Here is a 26,683-nt window from a genome sequence, read left to right as displayed (position 1 = left end):
GTCTAAAAAACTGCAGTATGCATTCTGAAATAAATAATGGGTTTCACTTTATTTTGATGGTCCCTTTAACACATTCTGTCGACTACAAGTAATGTTGCACCTACATATCTACTACCTCTCATTAGAGTGTTAGTACAGTATTACTAGACTGTTAGGTTTAGGGTTAGAATAAATTGGCATGTCCTTAAAAAGTCACTTAGGTCCCACTTTATATTAGGTGGCCTTAACTACTACGTGCTTACATCAAAATATAAGTACAATGTACTTATTGTGCTCATATTGTATTGCAAAACACTTTTGCTGCTATTGAGGTGGGATACGGGTCAGGTTAGGGACAGGTTTGGTGGTCTGGGTAGGTTTAAGGGTGGGTAAAGGTGTAAGGGATGGGTCAACAGTTTAATTATAAATGTAATTACAGAAATCAATTACAAATGTAATTACCTATAGGTATTTTAAAAATATAAGGACAATGTAAAAACATGTATGTACACAATAAATGCATTGTATCAAATGATTAATTTAAATGTAAGTACATAGTAGTTAAGGCCACCTAATATAAAGTGGGACCGTTACTTATAGTCAGTAGATTATCTGTTGGGACACCATCACAATAAAGAGTTAGCCGATATTAAGCAGACAGTAAAATAATACTCTAGTTGACATGTAGGTGCAAAGTTACTTGTAGTTAACAGAATGCTCAAAAAGGGACAATAAAAATAGTTACCAAATAATGCAACAAAAATGTTTTGATTTATTTTCTTTGATTTGATATATTTATTTAATCTCTTGTCCCCCTATATAAATTATATTTATATAGCTTTCTTTAATGGAATAGTGTCACTGTATTTTGAGCAAAGCAGTTGATTTCAAATGTAAAAGTATATTTTAACACCTATAGTCAGTCCTTAGGAATTAAAAAAGAAAAGATGATTGAAGGTGATGGAGAACTTTCAGCTGTGATTCAGGAGCTCTGGGACAATGACGTGAACCGGCTCAGACCTGGGATAGATTATCGCATATCTCTGCAGGTAATGCTCACATTTTCTGTGTAAATTATCTTACAGGTTCACTAGAAATAGATCAATGATGAATAGTTAACTCTGAATAATAGTTAACACTTGATATCTGTTACATCGTTTATATTTGACTCTAATAAAGTGGCATTGATTTGCTATGTTATGTTTATTGACCTAAGGTCATAAGGTCAGAGAGAGCACAAACAAACTGAGATGAGTATTGTTCTTCAGTGCTGTGTTCAGAAAACCATTCACAATGACTCTTTTGGGCATGACTGCTGAATGTAAACTTGAATGCTTACTAAACCGTTAATGACAGAGTAATTATATGATTTAATCACAACTAACTGACTGCAGTGAGATGAAAGTTTATTAACTGTAGTAATCATGTTAACATACACAACATTTTCTGATTAAAGTCCATATTCTGGTTAAACCTCTATTCTTGTATTTACATATTTACCATCACTTGAGACGGTTCTGTTTATACCTATTATTATTATTATTATTCAGGTTTGGTGATAAACTCCCTGTCTAAAGTTATGGCAGGCATGCATGAAAATACCTTTTGGAAGTTCCTGAAGATTTGCTTTGTGTCACAGGGTAAAGCGGGTGATCTGGCAGGTTTTCCTGATGATATTGACAGAGCAGGGCTACCTTTGTTCACATTTGTTGACGAAAACATTTTCAAAAAGGAGACTTTCTTGGGTAAGAAATAAGCTGATATGTAACATTTTGTTCATTTAAAGGTAGACTGTGGAAGACTTTTCCTTTTTCTTTCCTGAAAAAAATACGAGTCCAAAGACAATCTGTGTTTTAAAGCGTGTTCTTGCCCCGTCCACACATAACTGACACAGCGACCTCATCCCATTCATTTCAACGAGAGATTGAGAGTTTTGGCGAGAAGTTTAACTTCGTGAAAATGAGGAGGACTCTCTGGTGGTAGATGGTAGTGATGGCAGACACTTTCAAACTTTCAGAGTTTTACAAAACTATGAATCAACTGATCAATTGCTTTTGATGCGCTCAAAACACAATTTTTTTATTTTTTTATTTGCAGGACTTCTTTTGTGTGTTTTATGGAGGACTTGGCTAATCAGTCCAATAAAAGACAATTAATGGGGTCATGACATGGATTTTTTTATTATTTTAATATGTTCCTTGAGGTTTTCTAATAATGTTAGTAAAGTTTTTTTGCACAAATAAGTAAATAAATATGTGGGAGATGATCATTTTCAGCGCTCATTCTGAGCCTCTCTCTCTCTCTGAAACGATCTGTTTTTAAGGGGCGTGTCCTTTAAGGCTCGTCAGTAATCAGCGCTGTTATGATTGGCTGAAGTCACTGCATAGGAAACAGTATCAACCCCCTCACGAATCACTATTGCATGTTTCGAGTGTTTTAACAACATGATCAAAATAAAACGCTCATTTCTTTACAAATCATTTCATCACTGCAGTCAGATCTAGTTCTTCATGTTTCTCCATGACTCTGTGCCTCGATTACAAAACAAAATCCTCGCCATTAAAATAAACTATCCACTTGTTCCTTACGCTGGGATCCTTCTGATATCAAATTCAAAAATTCAAATTTTATTTGTCACATACATATACATACGTAGTACGACATGTAGTGAAATGTATTGTACGACTGTCCAACAAATTGTCCAACAAAATTAGAAAAACCTCAAGTTTACAAAAATACAAATAGAAAAAGTACAGTAACCATATATACAGAATAAACTAGCAATAAAATAAAATAACAAATAGATATGAGAATAAAAAATAGAATGATTCTATATAGATTCTATAAAAAGTAAAGTGTATGTCAGTGATAAAGTGTCCGTGTGCTGTGCTGTGCAGTGCAGTAAAGTGTATAAGTGAGTAAAAGGATACTAAAGACAAAGACAAATGGTATGTAAGTCCCACTCATTTATCCTTCCGTACCTTCTACAAATTAGTGCAGATTGTACTTGAAAAATGTGCAAAGTGGAAGTGTGGGGTGATGTGATTAGAGTGGAGAGTGGTTTAGACTCCGAATGGCCTGCGGGAAGAAGCTCCTCCTCATTCTCTCTGTGTTCGCCTTCATGGAGCGGAAGCGTCTCCCTGAACGCAGCAGAGAAAAGAGTCCATTGTTGGGATGGCTGAGGTCCTTCACTATCTTCCTGGCCCTGGTCAGGCACCGCTTGCTGTAGATCTCCTGCAGGTCAGGGAGCTCGGTGTGAATGGTACGTTCCGCTGAACGCACCACCCTCTGGAGTGCTCGTCTGTCCTGCATAGTGCAGTTCCCGAACCAGGAAGTGATGCTGCCCGTCAGGACGCTCTCGATGGTGCAGGTGTAAAAAGTCTTAAGCACCCGAGAGGGAAGTCTAAAGTCCTTTAAGCGTCTCAGATGGTACAGACGCTGCCTGGCCTTCTTCACCAGGGTGCTGGTATGACAGGACCAAGTCAAGTCCTGCGTGATGTGAACACCCAGGTATCTGAAGCTGTCCACTCTCTCCACTGGAGTCCCGCTGATCGTGATCGGCTGGTACGACCGCTCCTGCTTCGTACTGAAGTCCACTATCAGCTCCTTAGTTTTGCTGATGTTCAGGTGTAGACTATTCACCTGGCACCAACTCTCCAGGTTCTTAATCTCCTGTATGTAGGCCGTCTCGTCGTTGTCTGAGATCAGGCCCAACACAACAGTGTCATCAGCAAACTTAATGATGGTGGTGGAGTTGGAAGTGGCCACACAGTCATAAGTGTACAGTGAGTACAGCAGGGGGCTCAGAACACAACCTTGAGGGGCTCCAGTGCTTAGGGTGATGGAGGATGAGGTGTGTTTACCCATCCGTACGGCTTGCTGTCTGTCCTTCAGGAAGCTGGAGATCCATTGGCACAAGGATGTGCTGAGACCAAGGACCTCCAACTTGGAGGTGAGTGTGGAGGGAATTATGGTGTTAAACGCTGAACTGTAGTCCACAAACAGCATTTTTACATAATTCCCTTTTCTGCAGTCCAGGTGACTTGTTGTGGTGTGGAGGAGGTGTGAGATGGCATCCTCCGTGGAGCGGTTATGTCTGTATGCAAACTGTAGTGGATCCAGTGATATCTGTACAAAGACGTGAACGAGCTGCTTAAACCAAACGATCTTTCACTGCATTTGTCCTGACGACAGACTCATATCTGTAACTGTATCCAGTGTAGACACGATTTAGATCTGATTCTGACGCATTCAGCTGTTCGCTTGTCAGCTGTTAGAGACGGAACGCCAGTGGGCGGGGCCTATGTCGATGCCTTGCTCTGGAGGCGTGTTTATGCAAATGTTTGTGCCCAGGTGACGTCATCTTGCTCCTCGGATCCAAACGAGCCATTTTTGGAGCTCGATTAAATAAATGCTTTGTTTATAATGAGGAGGACGTTTTAAGCTATGAAACTTGCAGGATGTTTTAATGGTGCAAAGAATCTTATATTCCAAAAAATCAAGGAATTTGATTTCTCATGTCATGACCCCTTTAACTACTATACTTTTGTATTGTCCTATCCTAACAAAGGATACATCAATGGAAAGGTCGAGAAATTGGACCTTATTACTGGTTTTGTGGTCCAGGGTCACATATAGCAATCACAGAAGTCCACAGTCTACCTTTAAGGATCAGTAACAAAAGAAATGTTAGAACACTTGCTGCTTGATGGTTTATTCTTCTCTAACAAGTAAAGAAAATATGACAAACATAAAGAGCAACTACAGATTTTGAAAACTGATTAGACCATTTCAAATCCTGCAGGGTTCAGTGCATCTAATATGTCATGACAGGACTGGAAATAATATGAAGTTTAGAGATGAAGCTTAAATATGTGCATGTGTCATTTCAGCTTTTATCTCGCTTCTGGACAACTATGAAAGTGATACTGGTGAACCAGAGATTGTCACACCAGAGGAAGAACTGGAAAATCACAAGTTCCTAGATTCAATCCTAAAGACCCCCACTATGAAGGTAAGAAAATGATGAATTACTGATCAGCAGCGATTCAGCTGTATTCTGTTTTTTCACAAGGCTCTGTTTTACTTCTTGTCAAGTACTAAATCTAAAAAGAGATATGAATCTATGATCCCTTAACATTTGTGTAAGATACTGTGCTGGATAGTAAGTTGCAACTATTGTATATTTCCTAATATTAGATGGCCCACAGATATCTGGTGAGGAAGCATCTCTCTCCAGAGGACACCACAGACTTCAAGAAGCAGCTCTATCACATTTGGTTTGAGCTGTACGCCAGGAGAGGATCCAGTAAGTAAGTACCGAGGATTCACAGCAACTTACAGGAGATCATTTGGGGCACGATTCACAAAAAGAGATCGTCCATCCTAAAATCAATATTCTGTCATAACTGACTGACCCATGTCATTCCAGACAGCTTTGTCTGTGGAAAGTAAAAAAGATGGAAGACAGAATTTTCCTTTTTTTTGGTGAACCATCTCTTTAAGATAAATTCTAAAAAGAATGATGCAATTATTGAAACATTCTTAAGAAGTTCTCAAATATTTTCTAAAGAATTGTTTTTGTGTGTGTTCTCTTGTTCAAAACTAAATTCATAACTCCTGGCGTGACGGTGGTTCAGCATTCAGAGCCTCTCTCAATGCCACAGCCCCCAAAACATCTTTTCAATCATGAATTTTCAAGAAGCATAAACCAAAATAAGGTTATTTTTAGTCAAGGTTGGCTATAATGAAAAGACTCTCTTATGAAAGTAGCATGAGTATGAAAAGATGTGTCATTTGTCTGATTGCTGGCACAGACAGCAAAACGACATTAAATATGCTAACATCATTAAATATGTATATATCAATTAAGTTAAAATTGCATAAACCAACTTTCGTTCACTGAGAAAGAATGTTTTCAGTATATGTGGGCTTGCATGCTCTTCATTTGCTTAGTTGCACTAACATTGGTAGAGTTCACAGGAGCACTAAACCAAGCTTCTTGTGCTCCGGATCTCTAACATAACTTCATGAGCATAAAACTCATAACACATTCAAATCTGCCTTCCTGCATTGTAAATAACATTTCATTTCATAAGTTAGAAACATCTTTCATGTGGGCAAGCTTTACTCTTATATAACATTCATTAGATATCGTTGTCACATAACACCACTGCTTTCTTACAAAGCTCGCACTCAGATCTGCCTCCATCCAATCAACAACCAGCCGTCCTACATGTGTTTCTTCTTCCATGATTCTTTTCACAACAGAAGAAAATATTTTTTTCTCAAGAAAGTTTCGTGAATCCAGACCCTGGTCACTTTTACATACTCTTGAGTTCTTCTAAAGCAGTTTCCCCATTAATTATACTGAGTAATGCTTTCCTGTTTGTTTCTCTCTCCACACAAGACCGGACTCGTCTGGTTTCGAGCATGTGTTTGTAGGAGAGACGAGAGGAGGTCGTACTGTGATCGGATTTCATAACTGGATTCAGCTGTACTTACAAGAGAAACTAGGACACATTGACTACAAAGGATACAGTGTGAATGCCAACTCGCCACAGGTACGTGACACGACAGGTGCATAGAGCAGCTCCATTCATTTACTTGATAATGCAAGAGCAAACCTTGCCCACATCATTTACTCAGTGCTTGTCTTTGTGTGTTTGTTTATTTATTTTTTGTCTTATTTTTTTGTTTGTTTATTACTATTTTGTCCTTTTCTTTTCCTCCTTTATTTTTCTTTCTATTATTATTTTTTTAAATTTACCTGTTTTATTCTGTATATTATATTTATCTATTACACTTATTAAATGTATCATTATTATTATATCAATAATAGTAATAATGATAATAATTAGTGTTTTTATTATACATTTATTTTTGTGCATATTTTATTTATAAATAAATGTGAATAAATTAATAAATAAAATATGCACAAAAATAAATGAATAAGAAAAACACTAATTATTATCATTATTATTATTATTATTGATATAATCATAATAGATAAATACAGAATAAAACAGGTAAATAAAAAATCAAATAGAAAGAAAAAGAAAGGAGAAAAAAAAGACTAAATAAACAAAAATAAATAATATTAATAAACAAAATAAATTGAAGACAAATAATAAATAAATAGCTAATATAGCTAAATAGCATTAAAGGAATACCAAAATGTGAAAATTCTGTCATCATTTACTCACCAGAGAATTGAAACAGAGAATTGAAATAAATGTATTGTTGTATGAACTAAAATACTTTAAATCTACATAAAAAGAGCAGAATGCAAAATGTATATGAAAATGATAAACAAATCTAGAATCTAGAAACAACAGAATTTTCTGAAACTTTAAGTGGTTATTCACCTTAAAATGACCCTGTCCCAAATGGCATAGGCCTACTTTATGTACAGTGCACTTGTGTTCACTCTATCTAATACTCTACTATGTCAGTCTGTCTGTCTAATAACATCAATCTATTTTCAATGCATATTCATATTTTTCCTTATCTCGTTCCCAGCCAGACGAGAACAAGCACATCTTGGCTCTGCAGTTCAGCTGGAAGAATGGAATCAAGCCCAAAGGAGGCATCTTCATCGGTGTGAGCCCTGAGTTTGAGTTTGCTCTGTACACTCTGTGTTTCCTCACGTCTCCAAACGAGCGAGTCAAAGTCTCCTTCAGCGTCTACGAGCTGGAGATCGTCTGTCACCACTACAACCAGAAGCACATCGGCACCACCTATCCTGTGCTCGTCAAATACCTCAATCTATAACCAATGCATTCATAGTGGCTTATGCTTATAAGTACTGATTTTATTTTGTTTTAATTTCAAAAACAATAAACCAAAAGACCATCGTCTTGTGCCATGGTCTCATTTAGTGTCTCGATGAATTCTGAAGTGACCGTCGGTCTGTGTTCCCGAGGTCATGAACAAATCAGTGCTTCTGAATTAATCTTTTAAATGAAAGAATCGTGTTCATTTTCATAAACTGATTCATATTTCTGGTTCCCCTCTATTTTGAAGCATGTCCCTGCTGATTTTTTAATGGTTGTACTGGTTATTATGGGACTTGTATTGGTTTTAATGGAAACTGTGATGGACTCTGTGGGTTTCTATTGGACGTCTTCTATTGTTAAAACTATTAAATCCTAATGGAATATATCTCAAAGCACACCACAGAATACACTTTTTTAATGGTTTTAATGGTTAAAAGTTTAATAGCATTTGTGGTGGAAAGCATTATAATTTCTCTGTTGGTTTCTATTGTCGGGTTTAATTTTTTAGAATTGTTATTTATAGGCGTAATGGTTTTCTACTGTACAGACCGTATATTCTATTGCCCTACACCAACCCTACACCTAAACTTAGCCCTCACAGGAGACATTTTGCATTTTTATATTTTCAAAAAACATTCTGTGTGATTTATAAGCTTGTTTAAAAAAAAAAAAAGTGAAGTGACATACTGCCAAGTATGGTGACCCATACTCGGAATTCATGCTCTGCATTTAACCCATCCAACGTGCACACACACACACAGCAGTGAACACACACACACACACAGCAATGAACACACACACACACACACAGCAGTGAACACACACACACACACACAGCAATGAACACACACACACACACACAGCAATGAACACACACACACACAGCAGTGAACACAAACCCGGAGCAGTGGGCAGCATTTATGCTGCGGCGCCCGGGGAGCATTTGGGGGTTTGGTGCCTTGCTCAAGGGCACCTCAGTCGTGGTATTGAGGGTGGAGAGAGCGCTGGACATTCACTCCCCCCACCTACAATCCCTGCCGGCCCGAGACTCAAACCCGCAACCTTTGGATTACGAGTCAGACTCTCTAACCATTAGGCCACGAATTCCCCCACGACCTCAATTTAGGTCCCCACCGTGACACAAGTCCCCATGAGTCTGTGTGTATTCAGGTTTAAGTCCCCACCGGAATATAAAAACAAAAACAGTAGTGAACACACACACAGTAGTGAACACACACACAGTAGTGAACACACACACACTCAGTAGTGAACACACACACACACATCCGGAGCAATTTACACTGTTTATCATGAGAAAATGACTGTAATACCACAAACTGAGAGTATTATGTGGCTATTATGTAAGATTACCAGGTTTGTAGGTTTCTATTATTATTATTATTAGCAGGATTATTATTATTTCCCCCAGCTCTTCTCCCTCCTCTCCAGTTGGTGGCAGTAATGCATCAGAGCTGCTCTGAACAGCGACATTAAATCTTAGAAGAAGAAGCCTGTCAGACACTAGCTCCTCCCATCCGGCCTGCTGTGAGATTGTAGAGCTGCTTTGGGAATAGAGCAAGGTACGTGTTTTGTAAGTTGATATCTTAACAAGTAATTAACAAAGGAAAGAACTGAACTAAACAGCCGTTTAGTAGTCACTGTAGTCGTGGGGTGACACTAGTTATTAGTTTGACGTTCGCTGGGTATTCGACTGTGCTTCTTAAGGGATCGTCTGAAACTTCCACCCTCAGTACCAAACGTACGCCGTGTCCAATCGATAATTCAGTGCCTCTGAACTGGGACACAGCTTCTATTAAGCACTGCGTATAGTGCTGTCAAACGATTAATCACATCCAAAATAGAAGTCTTTGTTTACATAATATACGTGTGTGTGTACTGAGTCAAAGACATGCTAAAGCTCTGTGAAAGTTAGTTTATGGTTACAAAAATAAAGATTGTGTTTGTGTTTTTGAGACGGTCCCTTACGCGCCATGCGCTATTATGACATTAAGAACACACTTGAGGATAAATATGCAGCTATAAGCAGCAGCTTTGAGTATGTTCGTATACTATAGTTGAGTATTATGTAAACTTACATCGTTATCGATATCTTTCCAAGACTGTCACCTGTCTAGAACAGAAGGAGAGCTAATGTAAGCTATGTCAATGTAGCTCATGTAACACTGAAACATTTCAGCTGCTTCACACAAGAAAACTCTTGTTTGGTTTAGTTCAGGCTTTTTCTGACTTTGATGGAAAGGTGTGTAATGGATTGGGTTGAATAGCTGTCAGCTGATAATGTATGTGATAGACAAGATGGCGGCGCGAACACATCGCGAGGCTCAGCGTCTTACCAGATTTTGGAAAATAGTGTTAATTTACCTGGTTATTTCACTCGTGTTCGCGCGATCCAGTTATGCGAACTACAGCTATAGTAAACAATCACTTTTGGACATCAACAAACAGTGTTCCAACATAGTTTTAGATCATCCTTTCGACTTCAGCGAACTCCCGCCGGAGCTACTGAGATCACCGCGGACAAGCGGATCACTCGTACCGACCGGAAGTGCTCGGCGTCGGCGTCGATACCGTAAACAAAGACGGGGAAAGCGTGGAGGGCTGCGTGCTAAGCTAAGGCTAAACCCACATCGACCAGCTCTGCCCAGCATCTTCCTTGCCAATGTACGGTCTCTGATGAACAAGATGGACGAACTAAAGATCTGGACCCTCACACAGAAATGGCTTATGGACTGTAATGTTATGTTCTTCACTGAAACATGGCTCTGCAACGATGTCCCAAACAGTGTGGTGCATATGGATGGACGTGCTCTCTTCAGGGCTGACAGAGTAGCAGCAACCTCTGGTAAAAACAAAGGTGGTGGAGTATGCATTTATGTAAATAAATCATGGTGCAAAGACTCTGTCATTGTTGATACCTACTGCTCTGCTGAGCTGGAGTTCCTGATTATCAAGTGCAGGCCATTCTATCTACCACGTGAGTTCACTTGCATTGTTGCTGCTGCAGTTTATGTACCTCCGGACGCTAATGCTAACGTGGCTATGAAAGAACTTTGTGCTGCTATTAGCAAATTACAAACCCTGCACCCGGATGGAGCCTTTATTGTTGCTGGGGACTTCAATCACTGCACTCTTAGATCTGTTCTCCCTAAATTTAATCAAAATGTCTCCTGCACTACAAGAGGACATAAAACATTGGACCACGTTTACACTAATGTGAGTGATGCCTACAAAGTCACACCCCTCCCCCACCTGGGTCAGTCTGATCACCTCTCTTTGTTCCTGCTCCCCAAGTATACCCCGGTCATCAAACGTGTGAAACCTACAACAAGGACTGTTAAAATCTGGCTGGAAGGTGCTGACTCCACTCTTCAACATCAATTCCAGCTCACAGACTGGAGTGAGTTTGCTGCCCAGGCCACCACAAACTCTCAGATTAACATTGACACGTACACCAACTCTGTCATGGAGCACATCAACAGCTGTGTGAGCAGAGTGACTACACACAAAAAAATAAAAATCTTCCCCAATCAGAAGCCCTGGATGAACAGAGAGGTTCGCCTCCTGCTCAAAGCAAGAGATGCAGCCTTCAGGTCTGGAGACCAGGAGGCTTACAGCTCAGCCAGAGCCAACCTGAGGAAGGGTATCTGCCAGGCCAAACTCACACACAAACAGAAGATTGAAGAACACTTCAATTCTTCAGACCCCCGACGTATGTGGCAAGGCATACAATCTATCACGGATTACAAACCACCTAACTCTGTGCCCCCCTCCAGCTCTGCCTCCCTCCCAGACAAGCTCAACCACTTTTATGCTCGATTTGATCAAAATAATAAGGAGATCTCACTCAAAGCTGAGCATCAACCCAGTGAACTGCCTCTCACACTCTCCACATCAGATGTTTACTCCACTTTGCGTAAGGTGAATGCACGGAAGGCAGCTGGCCCTGACGGAATACCTGGTCGTGTGCTTAAAGCCTGTGCGGAGCAGCTAGCTGAGGTCTTCACGGACATTTTCAATCTGTCCCTGGCCCAAACAACTGTCCCCACTATCTTCAAAACCTCCACCATCGTACCAGTACCGAAACACTCCACTGCCTCGGTCCCTAACGACTTCCGTCCTGTTGCACTCACCCCCATCATTGCCAAGTGTTTTGAGAAACTGGTTGCATCCCACCTAAAATCCTGTCTCCCTGCTACACTAGACCCATTCCAATTTGCCTATCGCCACAATAGGTCAACAGAGGACGCCATCTCAACAGCGCTTCACTCTGCCCTCACCCACCTGGACAGTCAAAACACACATGTGAGAATGCTGTTCATGGACTTCAGTTCTGCATTTAATACAGTAGTCCCCTCCAAGCTGATCTCCAAGCTCAGCCAGCTTGGAATCAGCACACCCATCTGCAATTGGATTCTAGATTTTCTGACTAACAGACCTCAGTCCGTCAAGTTAGATAACCTCTCCTCCTCCATCATCACCCTGAACACCGGCGTGCCACAGGGCTGCGTACTGAGCCCTCTCCTGTACTCCCTCTTCACCCATGACTGTGTTCCTGTTTATGGCTCCAACACCATAATCAAATTTGCAGATGACACCACGGTGGTAGGTCTGATCAAGGATGACGATGAGTCAGCCTACAGGGATGAGGTGCAGCACCTGGCTGTGTGGTGTGCCACCAACAATCTACAGCTAAACACCCAGAAGACAAAGGAGATCATTGTGGACTTCAGGCGGACTAGGAGTCATGCACACACACCCATCTACATCAACGGAGCTGAAGTGGAGCGTGTGTCGAGTTTCAAGTTCCTTGGCATCCACATCTCTGATGACCTCACCTGGTCCCATAACACCTCTACTCTGGTCAAAAAGGCACAGCAGCGCCTTTACTTCTTAAGGAGTCTTAAGAAAGTTCACCTGAATCCCAGGATCCTTGTGGAATTCTACCGCTGTACCATTGAGAGCATACTCACGAACTGCATCTCAGTATGGTACAGCAATTGCTCCGCATCTGACCGCAAAGCACTCCAGCGGGTGGTGAAAACTGCTCAACGGATTACCGGCACCCAGTTAACTTCCATTGAGAACATTTATTATAAGCGCTGTCTGGGCAGGGCAAGAAACATCATCAAGGATGCCTCTCACCCTAACCATGGACTTTTCACCCTCCTTCCATCCGGCAGGCGTTACAGGTGCCTACGCTCTCGCACTAGTAGGCTCAGGAAGAGCTTCTTCCCCGAGGCTGTGACACTTCTGAACGCCACACCACCAATCTAACCTGCACCTGCTTATTACTGCACTGGTCACAGTACTTTACACACATGCATTTGCACTACTCATATTTTGCACAGACTGCACATTGTCAAAGTCATTACACTATAAACTGTCTAAAGTTGTTACTGTACAAGCACAGTAAACTATTTCTAAAATATTGCACTACTGCTATTTTGCATAGAATACATTGTTCTATCAATACTTTGCACACTCATCCAGCTGTATTTATTTATTACCACTGTTCTCACGTTTCTGCTGTTCATAATGTGTATATATAATCTGTAATCTATATAATCTACATTGCTCTGTTCATATGTACATACAATCCCTACATTGCATTCCTATTTTATATTCTGTATATACTCTGCTCAATACTGTATATAGCAATTCCACTGTACATTCTGTAAATCTTATCTTCATTTACTCTGCACTTATATGTATATAAAACACTATATTCTTGCACTTCTGGTTAGATGCTAACTGCATTTCATTAGCTCTGTACTTGTACTCTGCATAAATGACAATAAAGTTGAATCTAATCTAATCTAATCTAATAAATTTAAGAACACAAGTATATAATACTAATTTAGCTTAATTAAAGAAAAAACACTTAACACAAAACATGCTCGGGTCAAAGTGTCTGAAACATTTTTGGTCCCAATTTAATTAACTTTACATGTTTATTGATTGAATTAATCATTAGCTTTTTAGCAACTCACAAACCCACTGCAGTTAAACATAAACCATAGTTTAATGTAATGTTTAATGCATTTCATGATGTTGATAAAAAAATAGAATTTATTTTCTCTTTGCTTTTTTTATATCAATATGGTTTGCTTCATGTAAGTTTAAAACAAGTTAAATTAAAAAAGTAGTCTGAATACATTACCTAAAATGAGTAATGTACCCAGCTTTTCCTGTAAATGATGCATTTTGTCCAATTTTAAGGGTGCACTGAGTATGTTTTACACATTTAATTAATAGTAGCCTAGTTGATGTATATTTACAGTGAGTTACACTCAAATGATGTTAAGAATCCACTTATATGTGTCCCTGGAGCACTAAAGCAGTCATGAGTAACACAGGTATATCTGTAGCAATAGACAACAATACATTGTATGGATCAAAATTATACATTTCTCTTTTATGACAAAAATCATTAGGATATTAAGATCATGCTCCATGAAGATATTTAGTAAATTTCTTACTGTAAATATATCAAAACTTCATTTTTGATTAGTAATATGCATTGCTAAGAACTTCATTTGAACAACTTTAAAGGAGATTTTCTCAATATTTAGATTTTTTTGCTCCCTCAGATTCCAGATTTTCAAATGTTGTATCTCAGACAAATATTGTCCGATCATAACAAACCATACATCAATGGAAAGATTATTTATTCAGCTGATGTACAAATCTTAGTTTAAAAAAATTGACCCTTGTGACTGGTTTTGTGGTCCAGGGTCACACATCATCAGTGACCTAAAACAGCTGTTTATTCTACATACAACATGTTTTTTAGAGTTTATTTAGAGTATTTCCATAGCTCAAGGATCTTTATGAAACAGAAACGTAACTTGCTTGATTTCACATGAATCTCAGGAATGTTCCAATGTCAGCCGACCAGGAAGCACAAGAAGATGAACTGCTGGCGCTAGCGAGTATATATGATGAAGAGGAGTTTCGCCGGGCCGAGTCAGCGAAGGAGGGCGAGATCCATCTGTGTCTGGAGCTTCCTGCTCTCTTCAAACTGCTAGTCAAGGGTGAGGCTTTATCAGCAGGTGTCCCGACACTGTTCTAACCAGCGCTGGGAAGATTACTTTGGAAATGTAATCGGTTATAGATTACAAGTTCACCTAGTTAACATGTAGTGTAACTATTTCAGTTACTTCGTTAAAGTAATGTAACTGATTACTTCTCTAAATATCTAATGTATTTAAACATGTAAACCAGGTGTGTGTGAAAAAATCCAGATGAAACCCCCTTTGTAATCATTAACATTTTCATAATTAACTGTAATTTAATTACACATTTTTTCTCAGTAACTGTAACTGATTAGTTACATTTGTTTCGTAATTAAATTTCGTAATTCTGTTACATATACCTCAGCACTGGTTCTAACAGCATCTATTTAATGAAAAATTATTATTATAAAACATATTTTATTGGACTTTCTTGCTTTTAATGTCTGTAGAAAACTCTTTTATGAAGTGAACTCGCTTAAAAAGTTTTAGAATTATCATCATATGTTAATGTAAAAAATCTTGTGTGATATAACTTGTGTTTGTTTGCTGGTTTTTATTGTATTTGTTATACATGAAAATAGCCTAAGATGCTGGCATTAAATAAACATATACTACTACTCATAGTGTCTGTAATGTTTTCTTTGTATTTCCAGGACAGAATTGCTCAGAGCATCATATATCATTTCTACCTCCGCTGGTTCTGAGTTTTGAATTCCCGGCTGACTATCCTTCAGCTTCAGCTCCGGTTTTTACTTTAAGCTCCAAATGGCTCACAAGAGTCCAGGTGAGTCCTGTTTAATAACGTCCTGAAAGGTGTGGGTTTGCATTGGTGTAATGCACTCTTTTATCAATCTAATTCATTCTATTTAATTTGTAATATTGAATCAAACCTGTCATAACTTGCTGGATGCTGACATACACCGCCGCTCAAAAGTTTGGGATCAGTAAGGTTTTTAATGTTTTTAAAGAAGCTTCTTCTGCTCATCAAGGCTGTATCTATTTGATCAAAAATACAAAAAAAAAAAAATTATTGCAATTTAAAATAACAATTTTCTATTTTAATATACTTTAAAGTGTAATGTATTTCTGTGATCTGCAGCTGTATTTTCAGCATCATTACTGCAGTCTTCAGTGTCACATGATCTTCAGAAATCATAATAATATACTGATTTATTATGAGTGTTGGAAACCATTGTGCTGCTTCATATTTTTTTTTAGGATTCTCTGATTAATAAAAAGTAAAAAAACAGCATTTATTCAAAAAATTAATTTTGTGTTACAATATACAATGCTATTCAAAGGGTTGGGGTCAGCACATTTTTTCTTTCTTTTAAAAAAATAAATAATAATAATACTTATATTCAGGAGGGATTTGTTCAATGAATAAAAAGTCATAGTAAAGACTTGTTAGAAAAGATTTCTATTTTGAACAAATGCTGCTCTTTTTAACTTTGTGTTCATCTAAGAAAAAAGTATCACGTTCCAAAAAACAATATGAAGCAGCACAACAGTCTCAACACTGATAATAAATCAGTATATTATTATGATTTCTGAAGATCATGTGACACTGAAGACTGGAGTAATGATGCTGAAAATACAGCTGCAGATCACAGAAATACATTACAGTTTAAAGTATATTAAAATAGGAAACCAATATTACAAATTGCAAAAAGATTTCATAATATTACTGTTTTTTCTGTATGTTTGATTTAATAAATACAGCCTTGAGGAGCAGAAGAGACTCCCTTAAAAACATTAAAAATCTTTCTGATGCCAAACGTTTGAGTGGCGATGTATATAAGATCATGCTGCAGTTAAGACTGTCGTATTCAATCTGCCTCTATTGCAGTATGCACTGCTGGCTTTTTTACAATCCAATCAACAACAGAGCGATGAAAGTCCCACCCTAAGCTTGTATTCTTGTTGGATAAGCTGTTTCTCTCAGACAGTGCATCTTCACTAGTATAATGGACACTCCTGTAGTGTTTGGCTCATTTTGACCCGGAGAGGATTTTCTTTTTCCTGAAAATGCAAGTTAATGTTATTCATTGAGCTGAAACTGACTTTGCTCACACACAGGGTAAAACCTCTTACAAGTGTTTGTTTGGATACCTTTTGTACTTTCTTGGTATATTTTCCCCACCTTGTTACACTTCTAGTGTTCACATTCAAAAATGACCAGCCTACAAAAAATAGCTTATAAATGACTTGTCATTTATTTCTTGTTATATTATCAGCAAATATTGGATTCGATCTTTTTGTCAACTTGTTTTCTTTCAATTAGGACAGGTTTTGTGCTTCTTTTTAGAGCTGATTGATCATAGACCTCATTGATCTGATTTGTGAATTATTTGTGGATAATTTTGTCAATATTAGTAAAATATGAAAGAAAAATCACACTGGTGTGCTTTAATGTTTAAACAGTAAGACTCGAGCTTCTACTACACACACACACACACTATTTTGAGCATCACAGCCTTTCTTTATCACAGAAATGGTCTTTATCATCAAATCATTGAGGCTCAGATCAATCTGTTTAAAAAATAAATACAAAATCTGTCCAAATTTAAAGAAAACAAGATGACTTTGATGATTGTTTTTAGAAGAGTACACTACCAGTCCAAAGCTTGATTCTCTTTTGCTCACCAAACCTGTGTTTATTTGATCCAAAGTACAGCAAAACAGTACAATTTTGAAATATTTTTACTATTTAAATAACTGTTTTCTATTTGAATATATTTTAAAATGTAATTTATTCCTATGATTTCAAAGCTGATTTTCAGCATCATTACTCAAGTCACATGATCCTTCAGAAATCATTCTAATATTCTGAGTTACTGCTCAAAAAGTTTTTTATTATTATTATTATTATTATGTTGAAAACAGCCTAGTAGAATTTTTTCAGGTTTCTTTGATAAATAGAAAGTTCAGAAAAACAGAATTTATCTGAAATAGAAATCTTTTGTAACATAAATGCCTTTATCATCACTTTTGATCAATTTAAAGCATCCTTGCTAAATAAAAGTATTAATTTCTATCATTTATTTCCCCCAAAAAATAAATAAAATGATACTGACTCCAAGCTTTTGAATGGTGTCGTGTATAATGTTACAAAAGCTTTTTATTTCAGATAAATGCTGATCTTTGGATCTTTCTATTCATCAAAGAATCCTGAAAAAATGTACTCAACTGTTTTAAATATTTATAGTAATAATAAAGTTTCTTGAAAAGCATATTATTATGATTTCTGAAGATCATGTGACACTGAAGACTGGAGTAATGATGCTGAAAATACAGCTGCAGATCACAGAAATACATTACACTTTAACACATATTCAACTAGTAACCAGTTACTGTAGTTAAACTTTTGCTGTACTTTGGATCAAATAAATGCAGGCTTGGTGAACAGAAGAGACTTCTTCAAAAAAACATTAACAATCGTATTGTTCAAAAACGTTTGACTGGTAGTGTACTTGACTAAAACCCAATCAGTCCTAGTTTCCTCACCATTATTGTCATTGTCACTCCATCAGATCACTGCGCTTTGCAGGAGACTGGACGAGCTTTGGGAGGAGAACCAAGGAAACGTGGTTCTTTTTACCTGGATGCAGTTCCTCAAGGAAGAGACTCTGGAATTTCTGGGAATCCAGTCACCGCTGGAAATCCAAAGCATTGAGAGTGAATCTGGCCAAAAACAAGCAGCGGACGTTTCTGGAGAAAAAAGTAAAGTGCAAGATTTAGACCCAAGAGCTGTGCAAGAAGTCGACGCTCGCACAGATATACTGACTCAGCTGCTGGATTTTGACGAAGCTCAGCAGCAGAAGGTGTTTGATGGGAAGGTGTTCTGCTGCGGCATCTGTTACTCGGAGAAGCTCGGATCCGACTCTTTGCTCTTCAAAGAGTGTCAGCATGTGTACTGCAAGGCCTGCATGAAGGAATACTTTGAGATCCAGATTAGAGACGGAAAAGTCCAGTGCCTTAACTGCCCTGAGCCAAAGTGTATGTCCATGGCCACTCCTTCACAGGTATCTCCTGTCTCTTGTATAATTGTGCCTTAGTGTGAGTATGAATAGATTATGTAGGGCTTGACAATGAGGCTCTGGGCCGGCTTAAAAGGATAGAATTGACTCAAAAGTTTAGCCTTTTTCACATTTTGAAGTTTTGCCTGTTTATATATTCAGGTGATTGTAAAGAAGAACTCAGAACTCGTGGCTCTGATCCGCGCACAGAAAGCTACTCTCAGAAAGCATGCAGTTTTCTTTTGCTTCTTATCATAGTTGGGTTAACTTAAAGTGCCCCTCTTATGGGTTATGAAAGGGTCATATTTTGGTTTTTGGAGTCCCCAATAACAGGGTGACATGCATGCAAGATCAAAAAACACTTTCATTGTCTTATAATATGCATCTATATTTACGTTATTTGCTCAACGATTCACTCAACGATTCATTTTTCCAAACCCCTCCTCTGCGTGAAGCTAATCTGCGGTGATTGGTCGATTTCATTTAAAGCTCCAAAAGCAGCACCTAGTGGCAAAGAATTAATTTGCATTCAAGCCAATGTGAAAAGACCAACAAGTGGCAATATGCTAATGTTTCATGTTGACGTCAAAATGAAACGGCTTGGGATTTGTTTTAAAAACGACTTGTTTCAATGATTCAGAGTCGACTCTTTCTTTTGAGAGACAATGACTTTATACACCTGCACTTTCAGATTTCATTTTCAAAAATCCATAATAGGGGCACTTTAACAAGCAGTGAATGGGAGAGCACCACAAATATATATTTTTGGCATTCACATTTGCTCAAATAGCAAAAGAAAACTCAACGATAGTGTTTTCATGACTTTCAAAAAAGGAAAAAAATTGAGAGAGAATGATAAGGTCAGTCAGAAGAGAGAACGATGTCAAATTTACCTTCCTCCCACAGACGCTGCATTAGAAATTGTATCTTTGTTGTATTTATTTGTGCTATTACTTGAAATTTGTTCTTACTTTATTACTGACTGATTATTTGTCTTTAATCATGTTTGACCTTTAAATTTGTTAGGCAAGTAGTTTTTCCTGTGATATTGAAATTGGAATCGAGAATTACGAAGTTTCACTGTAGTTAGGGGTGTGCGATATTGAATTATATCTCAATATTCTGTGATTTTTATTTTATTATTTCGGTTTTTTTATAATTATGTCCCTGTCTTAATGAGTGATTCATTGAATCATTGACTCATATGATTCATTCAGGAATGAAACACCGCTGTGTCGCTCTGAGATGCACAAATGTTCTGCTCCGGCTTTGTTTGAAACTATTTTCATGGCAAAGCAAAAATCATATGAATTAGTACGAGTGAGGTCGTACGAATTAGCCACCTCGTAAAATATGTATGAATTGCCATGAGATCGGGGCTGGATAAAAACTAGAGTAGAGCGCCATCTGCTGTTAAAATCTAAACTCAGAATCTATTCCAGAGTGAATCGCAATCATTCAGAAGAACTCAGCATTAATCAGCGAATCGATTTATCGTCGCAGCCCTAATTCTGAATGTATTATAGGACTGACATCAGTCTGCTCGTATGACAGGTGAAACTTCTCGTGGGCGAAGACGAGTTTGCACGCTATGATCGTCTCCTGCTGCAGTCGAGTCTGGACCTGATGGCGGATGTGGTGTATTGTCCCCGTATGAGCTGCTGTATGGCGGTGATGGTGGAGCCTGACTCCACTATGGGCATCTGTCCCGCCTGCAGATATGCCTTCTGTACGCTCTGTAAGCGGAGCTATCACGGCCTCTCGCACTGCATAGTGACTGCAGGTAAGATAAAGGATATTTACACCTGTAGCCTGTGTCTGATATTAGTATATGTGACCCTGGAACACAAAACCAGTCATAAGGGTCAATTTATTTAAATTGAGATTTATGCAAAGCTTTTCCATTGATGTATGGTTTGTTAGGATCGGACAATATTTGTCTGAGATACAACTATTTGAAAATCTGGAATCTGAGGGAGCAAAAAAATCTAAATATTGAGAAAATCTCCTTTAAAGTTGTTCAAATGAAGTTCTTAGCAATGCATATTACTAATCAAAAATTAAGTTTTGATAGATTTACGGTAGGAAATTTACAAAATATCTTCATGAAACATGATCTTAAAGAAGTAGTTCACTTCCAAAACAAAGATTTACAGATATTGTACTCACCCCCTTGTCATGTAAGATGTTCATGTCTTTCTTTCTTCAGTCGTAAAGAAATAGTTATTTGAGCAAAACATTTCAGGATTTTTCTTCATATAATGGACTTCTATGGTGCTCCAGAGTTTGAACTTCCTAAATGCAGTTTAAATGCAGAATCAAAGGTCTCTACATAATCCCAGATGAGGACGAAGGGTCTTATCTAGTGAAATTAGCAGTTATTTTCTGAACAGTTTTACAATTTATATACTCCGGGTTCAAAGTTCAAACTCGGGGGCACCATAGAAGTCCATTATATGGAAAGAAATCCTGAAATATTTTGCTCAAAAAACATAATTTCTTTACGACTTAAGAAAGAAAGACATGAACATCTTGGATGACAAGGGGGTGAGGTGAGTACATTATCTGTACATTTTTGTTCTGGAAGTGAACTACTCCTTTAATATCCTAAAAATGTTGGGCTTTAAAAGAAAAGTAGGTCATTTTGATCCATACAATATATTGTTGGTCCAGGGTCACACATTGGATGCTCCGTGAACAGCATTCTTGCTACAGAATGTGAAGTACACACACTTTGTTAGTTTGTTTCCGTCTGCAGAGTTCAAAAGCTGTGTCTTTCTTAACAGATGAGCTCCGTAGTTTGCGGGATGAGTATATTTCTGCGAGCGAAGAGGGGAAGAAGTTCCTTGAGAAGCGTTTTGGCAGGCGGGTCATTCAGAAGGCGGTGGAGGAGTCTTTCAGCACAGAATGGCTGAAGGATAACTGTAAACAGTGCCCTTGCTGTGGCACTAACATACAGGTCAGTACTAAGGATGCCTGCATACTACATATTTCCAGAATTCACCAGCCTGTGTGACTAAGTTTTGAGCCTGCTCCAATGTCTGATCCAGCCAGCTCCATATCCCACAATGCAACACGATTGTGACGTCACAGCAGATCACACTTAACCTACCCCCACATATCATATATGAGTTACTTTGAGATTGAACCAAATAATTCTTACTTGTTGTTGTGTGATTTTTTTCCAACAGCAATGCATACCTATAGGCAATGTTATGGCTTATTAATTTCACTTTTGGTGTGAAAGGGCCTTTACAGTTACCAAAAATATAACTTATTATAAAACATTATTAGCTTTATAAGCTTATAAGCCATTTCAGGTGACAAAAATTAACAATGCATTACTTTTGATAAATAGTAACTAAGTAATGAATTTAGTTATTATTTATGGAGTAATGCAATATTTTAATGCATAACTTTTAAAAGTAACTTTCCCCAACACTGCCTATAGGCATATAGAATGCTCCCCAAAACCAAACGCTGATAAGGAAGATCATGGTAAATAATAAATCAACTCCAGTTCAAGTAATCAAGGGCTTAGGGTGTTTCAGTTCAAACCATTGCGCAACAAAACCAAGAATTCTATCAACAAAGAAATAATGTTTTTAAAGCTTTATATCTTCTGAACGCTAGGTTGTGCTGTCTAAGCTAAACTAAGACTTCTTCAAGACAAGCTGACAGTGATCTCTACCAAATTTTACACCAATACACCAAAGCGTTAAAAAATATCTTTATTGAACACAAATTCTGAAAGATTATTCGATCCTAGCAAAAATGGTATTGTCGACATGACCCAAGAAGTCCACAGATGCAAACATAGATGGATTTTCTGGAAAACATTTCAAGAGTTTTGAGCAAAAATAGCCATTTTTCAGATCTTTTGACCTGTAGGTGGCGCCATTACCAAATTTAGCAGGTACTAATGAAGTTTGTTTTAATAAATCAAGGTGTTGTTGCGGAGCACCTCATCCAATTTTAGGTCAGCATATTTAATTTCACAAGTCAAAAAAATGAATATCAAAATTGTATTTTTGGAGTGTTTTTGGTCCAGTAATTAAGACCTATAAGTGTAAAAGTACTAGTCACTGATATATTAATAGTAAATCATATACACCTATTAATTCCATTTGTACCTGGCATTCAAATGAAAAACTGCCCCAGAAGTCTCTATGAAACAATTTAAAGAAAATTAGTGGGAACCGTCTGCAAACTGCAATCTTGTGTGCATGGACTGAAAGTGCTCTTGTTTTTCCCGTTTGTGCAGAAGGTGCACGGTTGTAATAAGATGACCTGTTCGTCGTGTCAGAAGTATTTCTGCTGGATGTGTCTGGGAGCTCTCAGCAGGGTGAACCCCTACAGTCACTTCAACAACCCCAACTCTCCCTGCTATAACCAGTGAGTGCTGTCTTCAGAGAGCCCTTACATGTGTTTCAGAGCCACTGCATGGTCTTCTTTCTCCTAACGGTTTACGTTCACTGAAGACATAACCAGCTGTACTCAAATTACATGAAATCTTTATCCACAAGTCATGCATACACTACCAGTCAAAAGGTCTTAAACAGTAAGATTTTTAAGAATTCTCTTCTGTTCACCAAGCCTGCATTTATTTGATCCAAAGTTCAGCAAAATCAGTAAAAAAAAATAATATTTTTACTATTTAAAATAACTGCTTTCTATTTGAATTTATTTTCAAATGTAATTTATTCCTGTGATTTTTAGCATCATTACTCCAGTCACATGCTCCTTCAGAAATCATTCAAGTATTCTGATTTGCTGCTCAAAAAAAACATTTTTTCAAGTTTCTTTGATGAATAAAAAGTTCAGAAGAACAGCATTTATCTGAAATAGAAATATTTTGTAACATTACAAATGTCTTTATCATCACCTTTGATCAATTTAAAGCATCCTTGCTAAATAAAGGTATTAATTTCTATAATTTCTTTCCTCCCAAAAAATTGATACTGACTCTGAGCTTTTGAATGGTGTAGTGTATAATGTTACAAAAGCTTTTTATTTCAGATAAATGCTGATCTTTGGGTCTTTCTATTCATCAAAGAATCCTGAAAAAAAAATTATTCAACTGTGTTCAACATTGATAATAATCAGAAATGTTTGTTGAGCAGTAAATCAGTATATTATTATGATTTCTGAAGATCATGTGACACTGAAGACTGGAGAAATGATGCTGGAAATACAGCTGCAGATCACAGAAATACATTACACTTTAACACATATTCAAATAGTAACCAGTTATTCTAAGTAGTAAAAATATTTCAAAATATTACTGCTTTTGCTGTATTTTGAATCAAATAAATGCAGGCTTGCATTTGCTATCTATATTTTCTGAATGACTGACGGATGATGATTTGCATTAATGAGTGGCATATTCAATTCAATCTTTTATGTGAACAGTAAGCGGATAGTCTTTTTTTTTTTATTCTTGCACCCAAAAACATGGTCAAATGGTATATCCATATCACACAGGTGGGAATATGCATATGCAAATGATATGCAGATAGTGTCGTAGCTCCATATATGGTTATTTCAGAGATGAGACGTGGTGGGGATGCATGAACGTACAATCTTTCTCTCACTAGGACCTCTGAAGGGAATTTGGTGCATTTTCTGGTGAATGTTTAGGATGAATTCTACACAGTTTTATGCTTAAAGTCATGTCTAATAGATTTAAAACGACTGAAGGTTAAAGGCTGGTGCACTTGCTTACTGTCTATTTCTTTATTTTCTGCTCTAGATTGTTTCAAGGGATGGACATGGATGAGGAAGAAGGCTTTGGGAGTGATGAAGATAACTGATCCACTATAAATGAAACGCTTAAAGGATGTTATCCAGGCAGTGTTTTCATGCACATCAATGGACTATAGAACCAGATGCTGAAGACCTGACGAGAGTATCATGCATCTCTCCATAGAATTTACTTGCCTTTTTTAGCATTTGTTTCACTCAATTCAGATTCCAGTTCACAATGTTTCTGTTGTACGTACTATCATCCCTTCAAATTGTTTTATTAAAGATTGTAAACATTTTCACTGATAAGTACATCCATGCAGAAAATCCCCCTTGCAGATGTGTGTGGAAAAATACAGAATATATCCTATATCTTTAGTTTATGAATCTGCTTCCTTTGCTGGAATTGTCTTTTAATAATATTTCAGTCATTGTTAATAATGTACATTACATCTTTTGGACAAATGTTGGATGGTTCAGAAATGTAGGATGAATTTGGCAGTAAAATAAATGTTAAATGAGTTCTTGTGGCGTGCAAACTGTCTTTGGGTAGGTGACACATAATCAAGGTTTTATGGTAAAATGAATGTGGACAAGTTTAGCAGATTGTCTTGACTCAATATTTACATAAATCATGATTAGGCATCGTGCCGTCTGGATGATCAGCGCGCTCTCTCCTTCTCTTGTCCTCAGTAACACAGTAATAAAAATGCAGCTTCTTTATCATTTAATACAATACTGTAACCATTATAATGCTTTTCAGTAGTCTATAACGTAACTACACAGAATTATGCATGTTCTGACCTGCCTCAGGCCTTAATATCAAAGCACTGTGTATATAAAGGGGCATAATAGACAAACATAAGAAGATGAAGCCAGTAGAAGTGTATTGCGGATGAGAAGATTTACAGGTCAGTGGACAGCAGTGTTGGGCAGTAACTACTTACTGTAATATAACTTGTAGTGTAACTAATTACTGTTGCCAGAAAGTAACAATATTACTTTTCAAAGGAGTAACTAGTAATGAGTAACATATTACATTCTTTGAGTAACTAGCCCAAAACTGCTCAACAATCCAATAATTTCTAGCTTTATTTTCAAACGTTTGATGAATCATGAACACATGAAGTCTCCAGAGCAGCAGGCAGGCTTGGAATATAAACAAGCTTACATTCAGTGGATGGAAATATTGCCACTACATTGATTATGTCAGGAGAAAAGATGATTTGTGTATGTTGTGGCAAATGACCGTGAATTTAACGGTAAAAGACTGTTACAGTAAAACCCTGTTAAATGGTTAAGTTCCCCTACTATATACGGTGAATAGCTGTATTGACCATTACATGTAATTTCACGGTAGTATACCGGTTTTGTAAGTGAAAAAGAATGTATAATTTACAGTGAAATTCTGACGTTCCCAGAATTCCCTGCGTTACATTTCAGATTTGATGTTTGTTTCTTTTTTAAACTGTTTCTTAGTTTTTCTTATCAGTTTTGTACATTAGGGTTGTATGTTACACGTAATGTTATTAAATTAAAGTTTATTGCGTAATTTCAGCGCATGGAAATATTGCCATAACATTATTTTTGTTTAGTTTTTTGAGGAGAAAAGATTATCTGAATACCGATGTGTATGTTGTGGCAAATGACCATGAATTTAACGGTAAAAGACTGTAAAAATGCTACAATAAAAACCTGTTAAATGGCGTGTTACCATGATGGTGTTTAGTGTGTGTGTGTGAATGACACTGTGCACCTTCTATATATGTTATGTTTTAAAAGCTGCTTGTGATAGGCTTTGGTTCATCATGTGACTTTCTCATCACCTCCTGCTTTTGGTGGTTATCAGTGTATTACAAAACAGATTTAAGTACTTCAATAGGTAGGTATATTAATATTATATCGGTTAATGAAATTACGGTATTTTAAAAAGTTAAAACCTAAAACGCTGCTACCGTATTTTTTACGGTAAAATTCTGGCAACCACAGCAGTCAGTTTTTTACCGTAAATTTTACGGATTTGTTTTTACAATATTACTTTACGCTGGCATTACATGGCAACACATCCCTCTGATCCTGACAGAAATTGTATAAAATCTTTTTAGAGAATGAAACATTTTCTTAT

The 26,683-nt window shown here is 37.4% G+C and overlaps 2 protein-coding genes across 2 annotated transcripts; both read left to right on the top strand.

Annotated features, from left to right (window-relative positions):
• Window positions 1-926: 926 nt before the first annotated feature.
• On the top strand, window positions 927-7,752 carry endou2 (endonuclease, polyU-specific 2; the record flags this gene model as incomplete). Its single annotated transcript, XM_079405000.1, has 6 exons — window positions 927-1,028; window positions 1,619-1,724; window positions 4,872-4,993; window positions 5,179-5,291; window positions 6,389-6,542; window positions 7,501-7,752. The coding sequence occupies 6 exons, from the start codon at window positions 927-929 to the stop codon at window positions 7,750-7,752; spliced, it is 849 nt and encodes a 282-aa protein (XP_079261126.1).
• Window positions 7,753-9,243: 1,491 nt separating this feature from the next.
• Window positions 9,244-26,274, top strand: rnf14 (ring finger protein 14). The gene is made up of 8 exons (XM_079405485.1): window positions 9,244-9,337; window positions 14,652-14,812; window positions 15,448-15,578; window positions 18,328-18,819; window positions 20,368-20,596; window positions 21,600-21,772; window positions 23,078-23,208; window positions 24,566-26,274. Exons 2-8 carry the CDS (start codon window positions 14,662-14,664, stop codon window positions 24,624-24,626), a joined length of 1,368 nt encoding a protein of 455 aa, XP_079261611.1. The 5' UTR covers window positions 9,244-9,337; window positions 14,652-14,661; the 3' UTR covers window positions 24,627-26,274.
• The last annotated feature ends 409 nt before the right edge of the window (window positions 26,275-26,683 follow it).

The sequence above is a fragment of the Barbus barbus genome (assembly GCF_936440315.1).
Source record: "Barbus barbus genome assembly, chromosome: 43".
Classification (NCBI taxonomy): Eukaryota; Metazoa; Chordata; class Actinopteri; order Cypriniformes; family Cyprinidae; genus Barbus; species Barbus barbus.
Note: the sequence above shows the minus strand (reverse complement) of the source record. Positions and strands in the feature narration are given on the sequence as shown.

Bases quoted from the DNA above. Each gene is read 5' to 3' on its own strand.
- rnf14 (XM_079405485.1), top strand. From the start codon at position 14,662: ATGTCAGCCGACCAGGAAGCACAAGAAGATGAACTGCTGGCGCTAGCG. The intron at 14,813-15,447 runs GTGAGGCTTTAT...TTGTATTTCCAG, and splicing joins CTTCAAACTGCTAGTCAAGG to GACAGAATTGCTCAGAGCAT. The intron at 21,773-23,077 runs GTCAGTACTAAG...CCGTTTGTGCAG, and splicing joins GCTGTGGCACTAACATACAG to AAGGTGCACGGTTGTAATAA.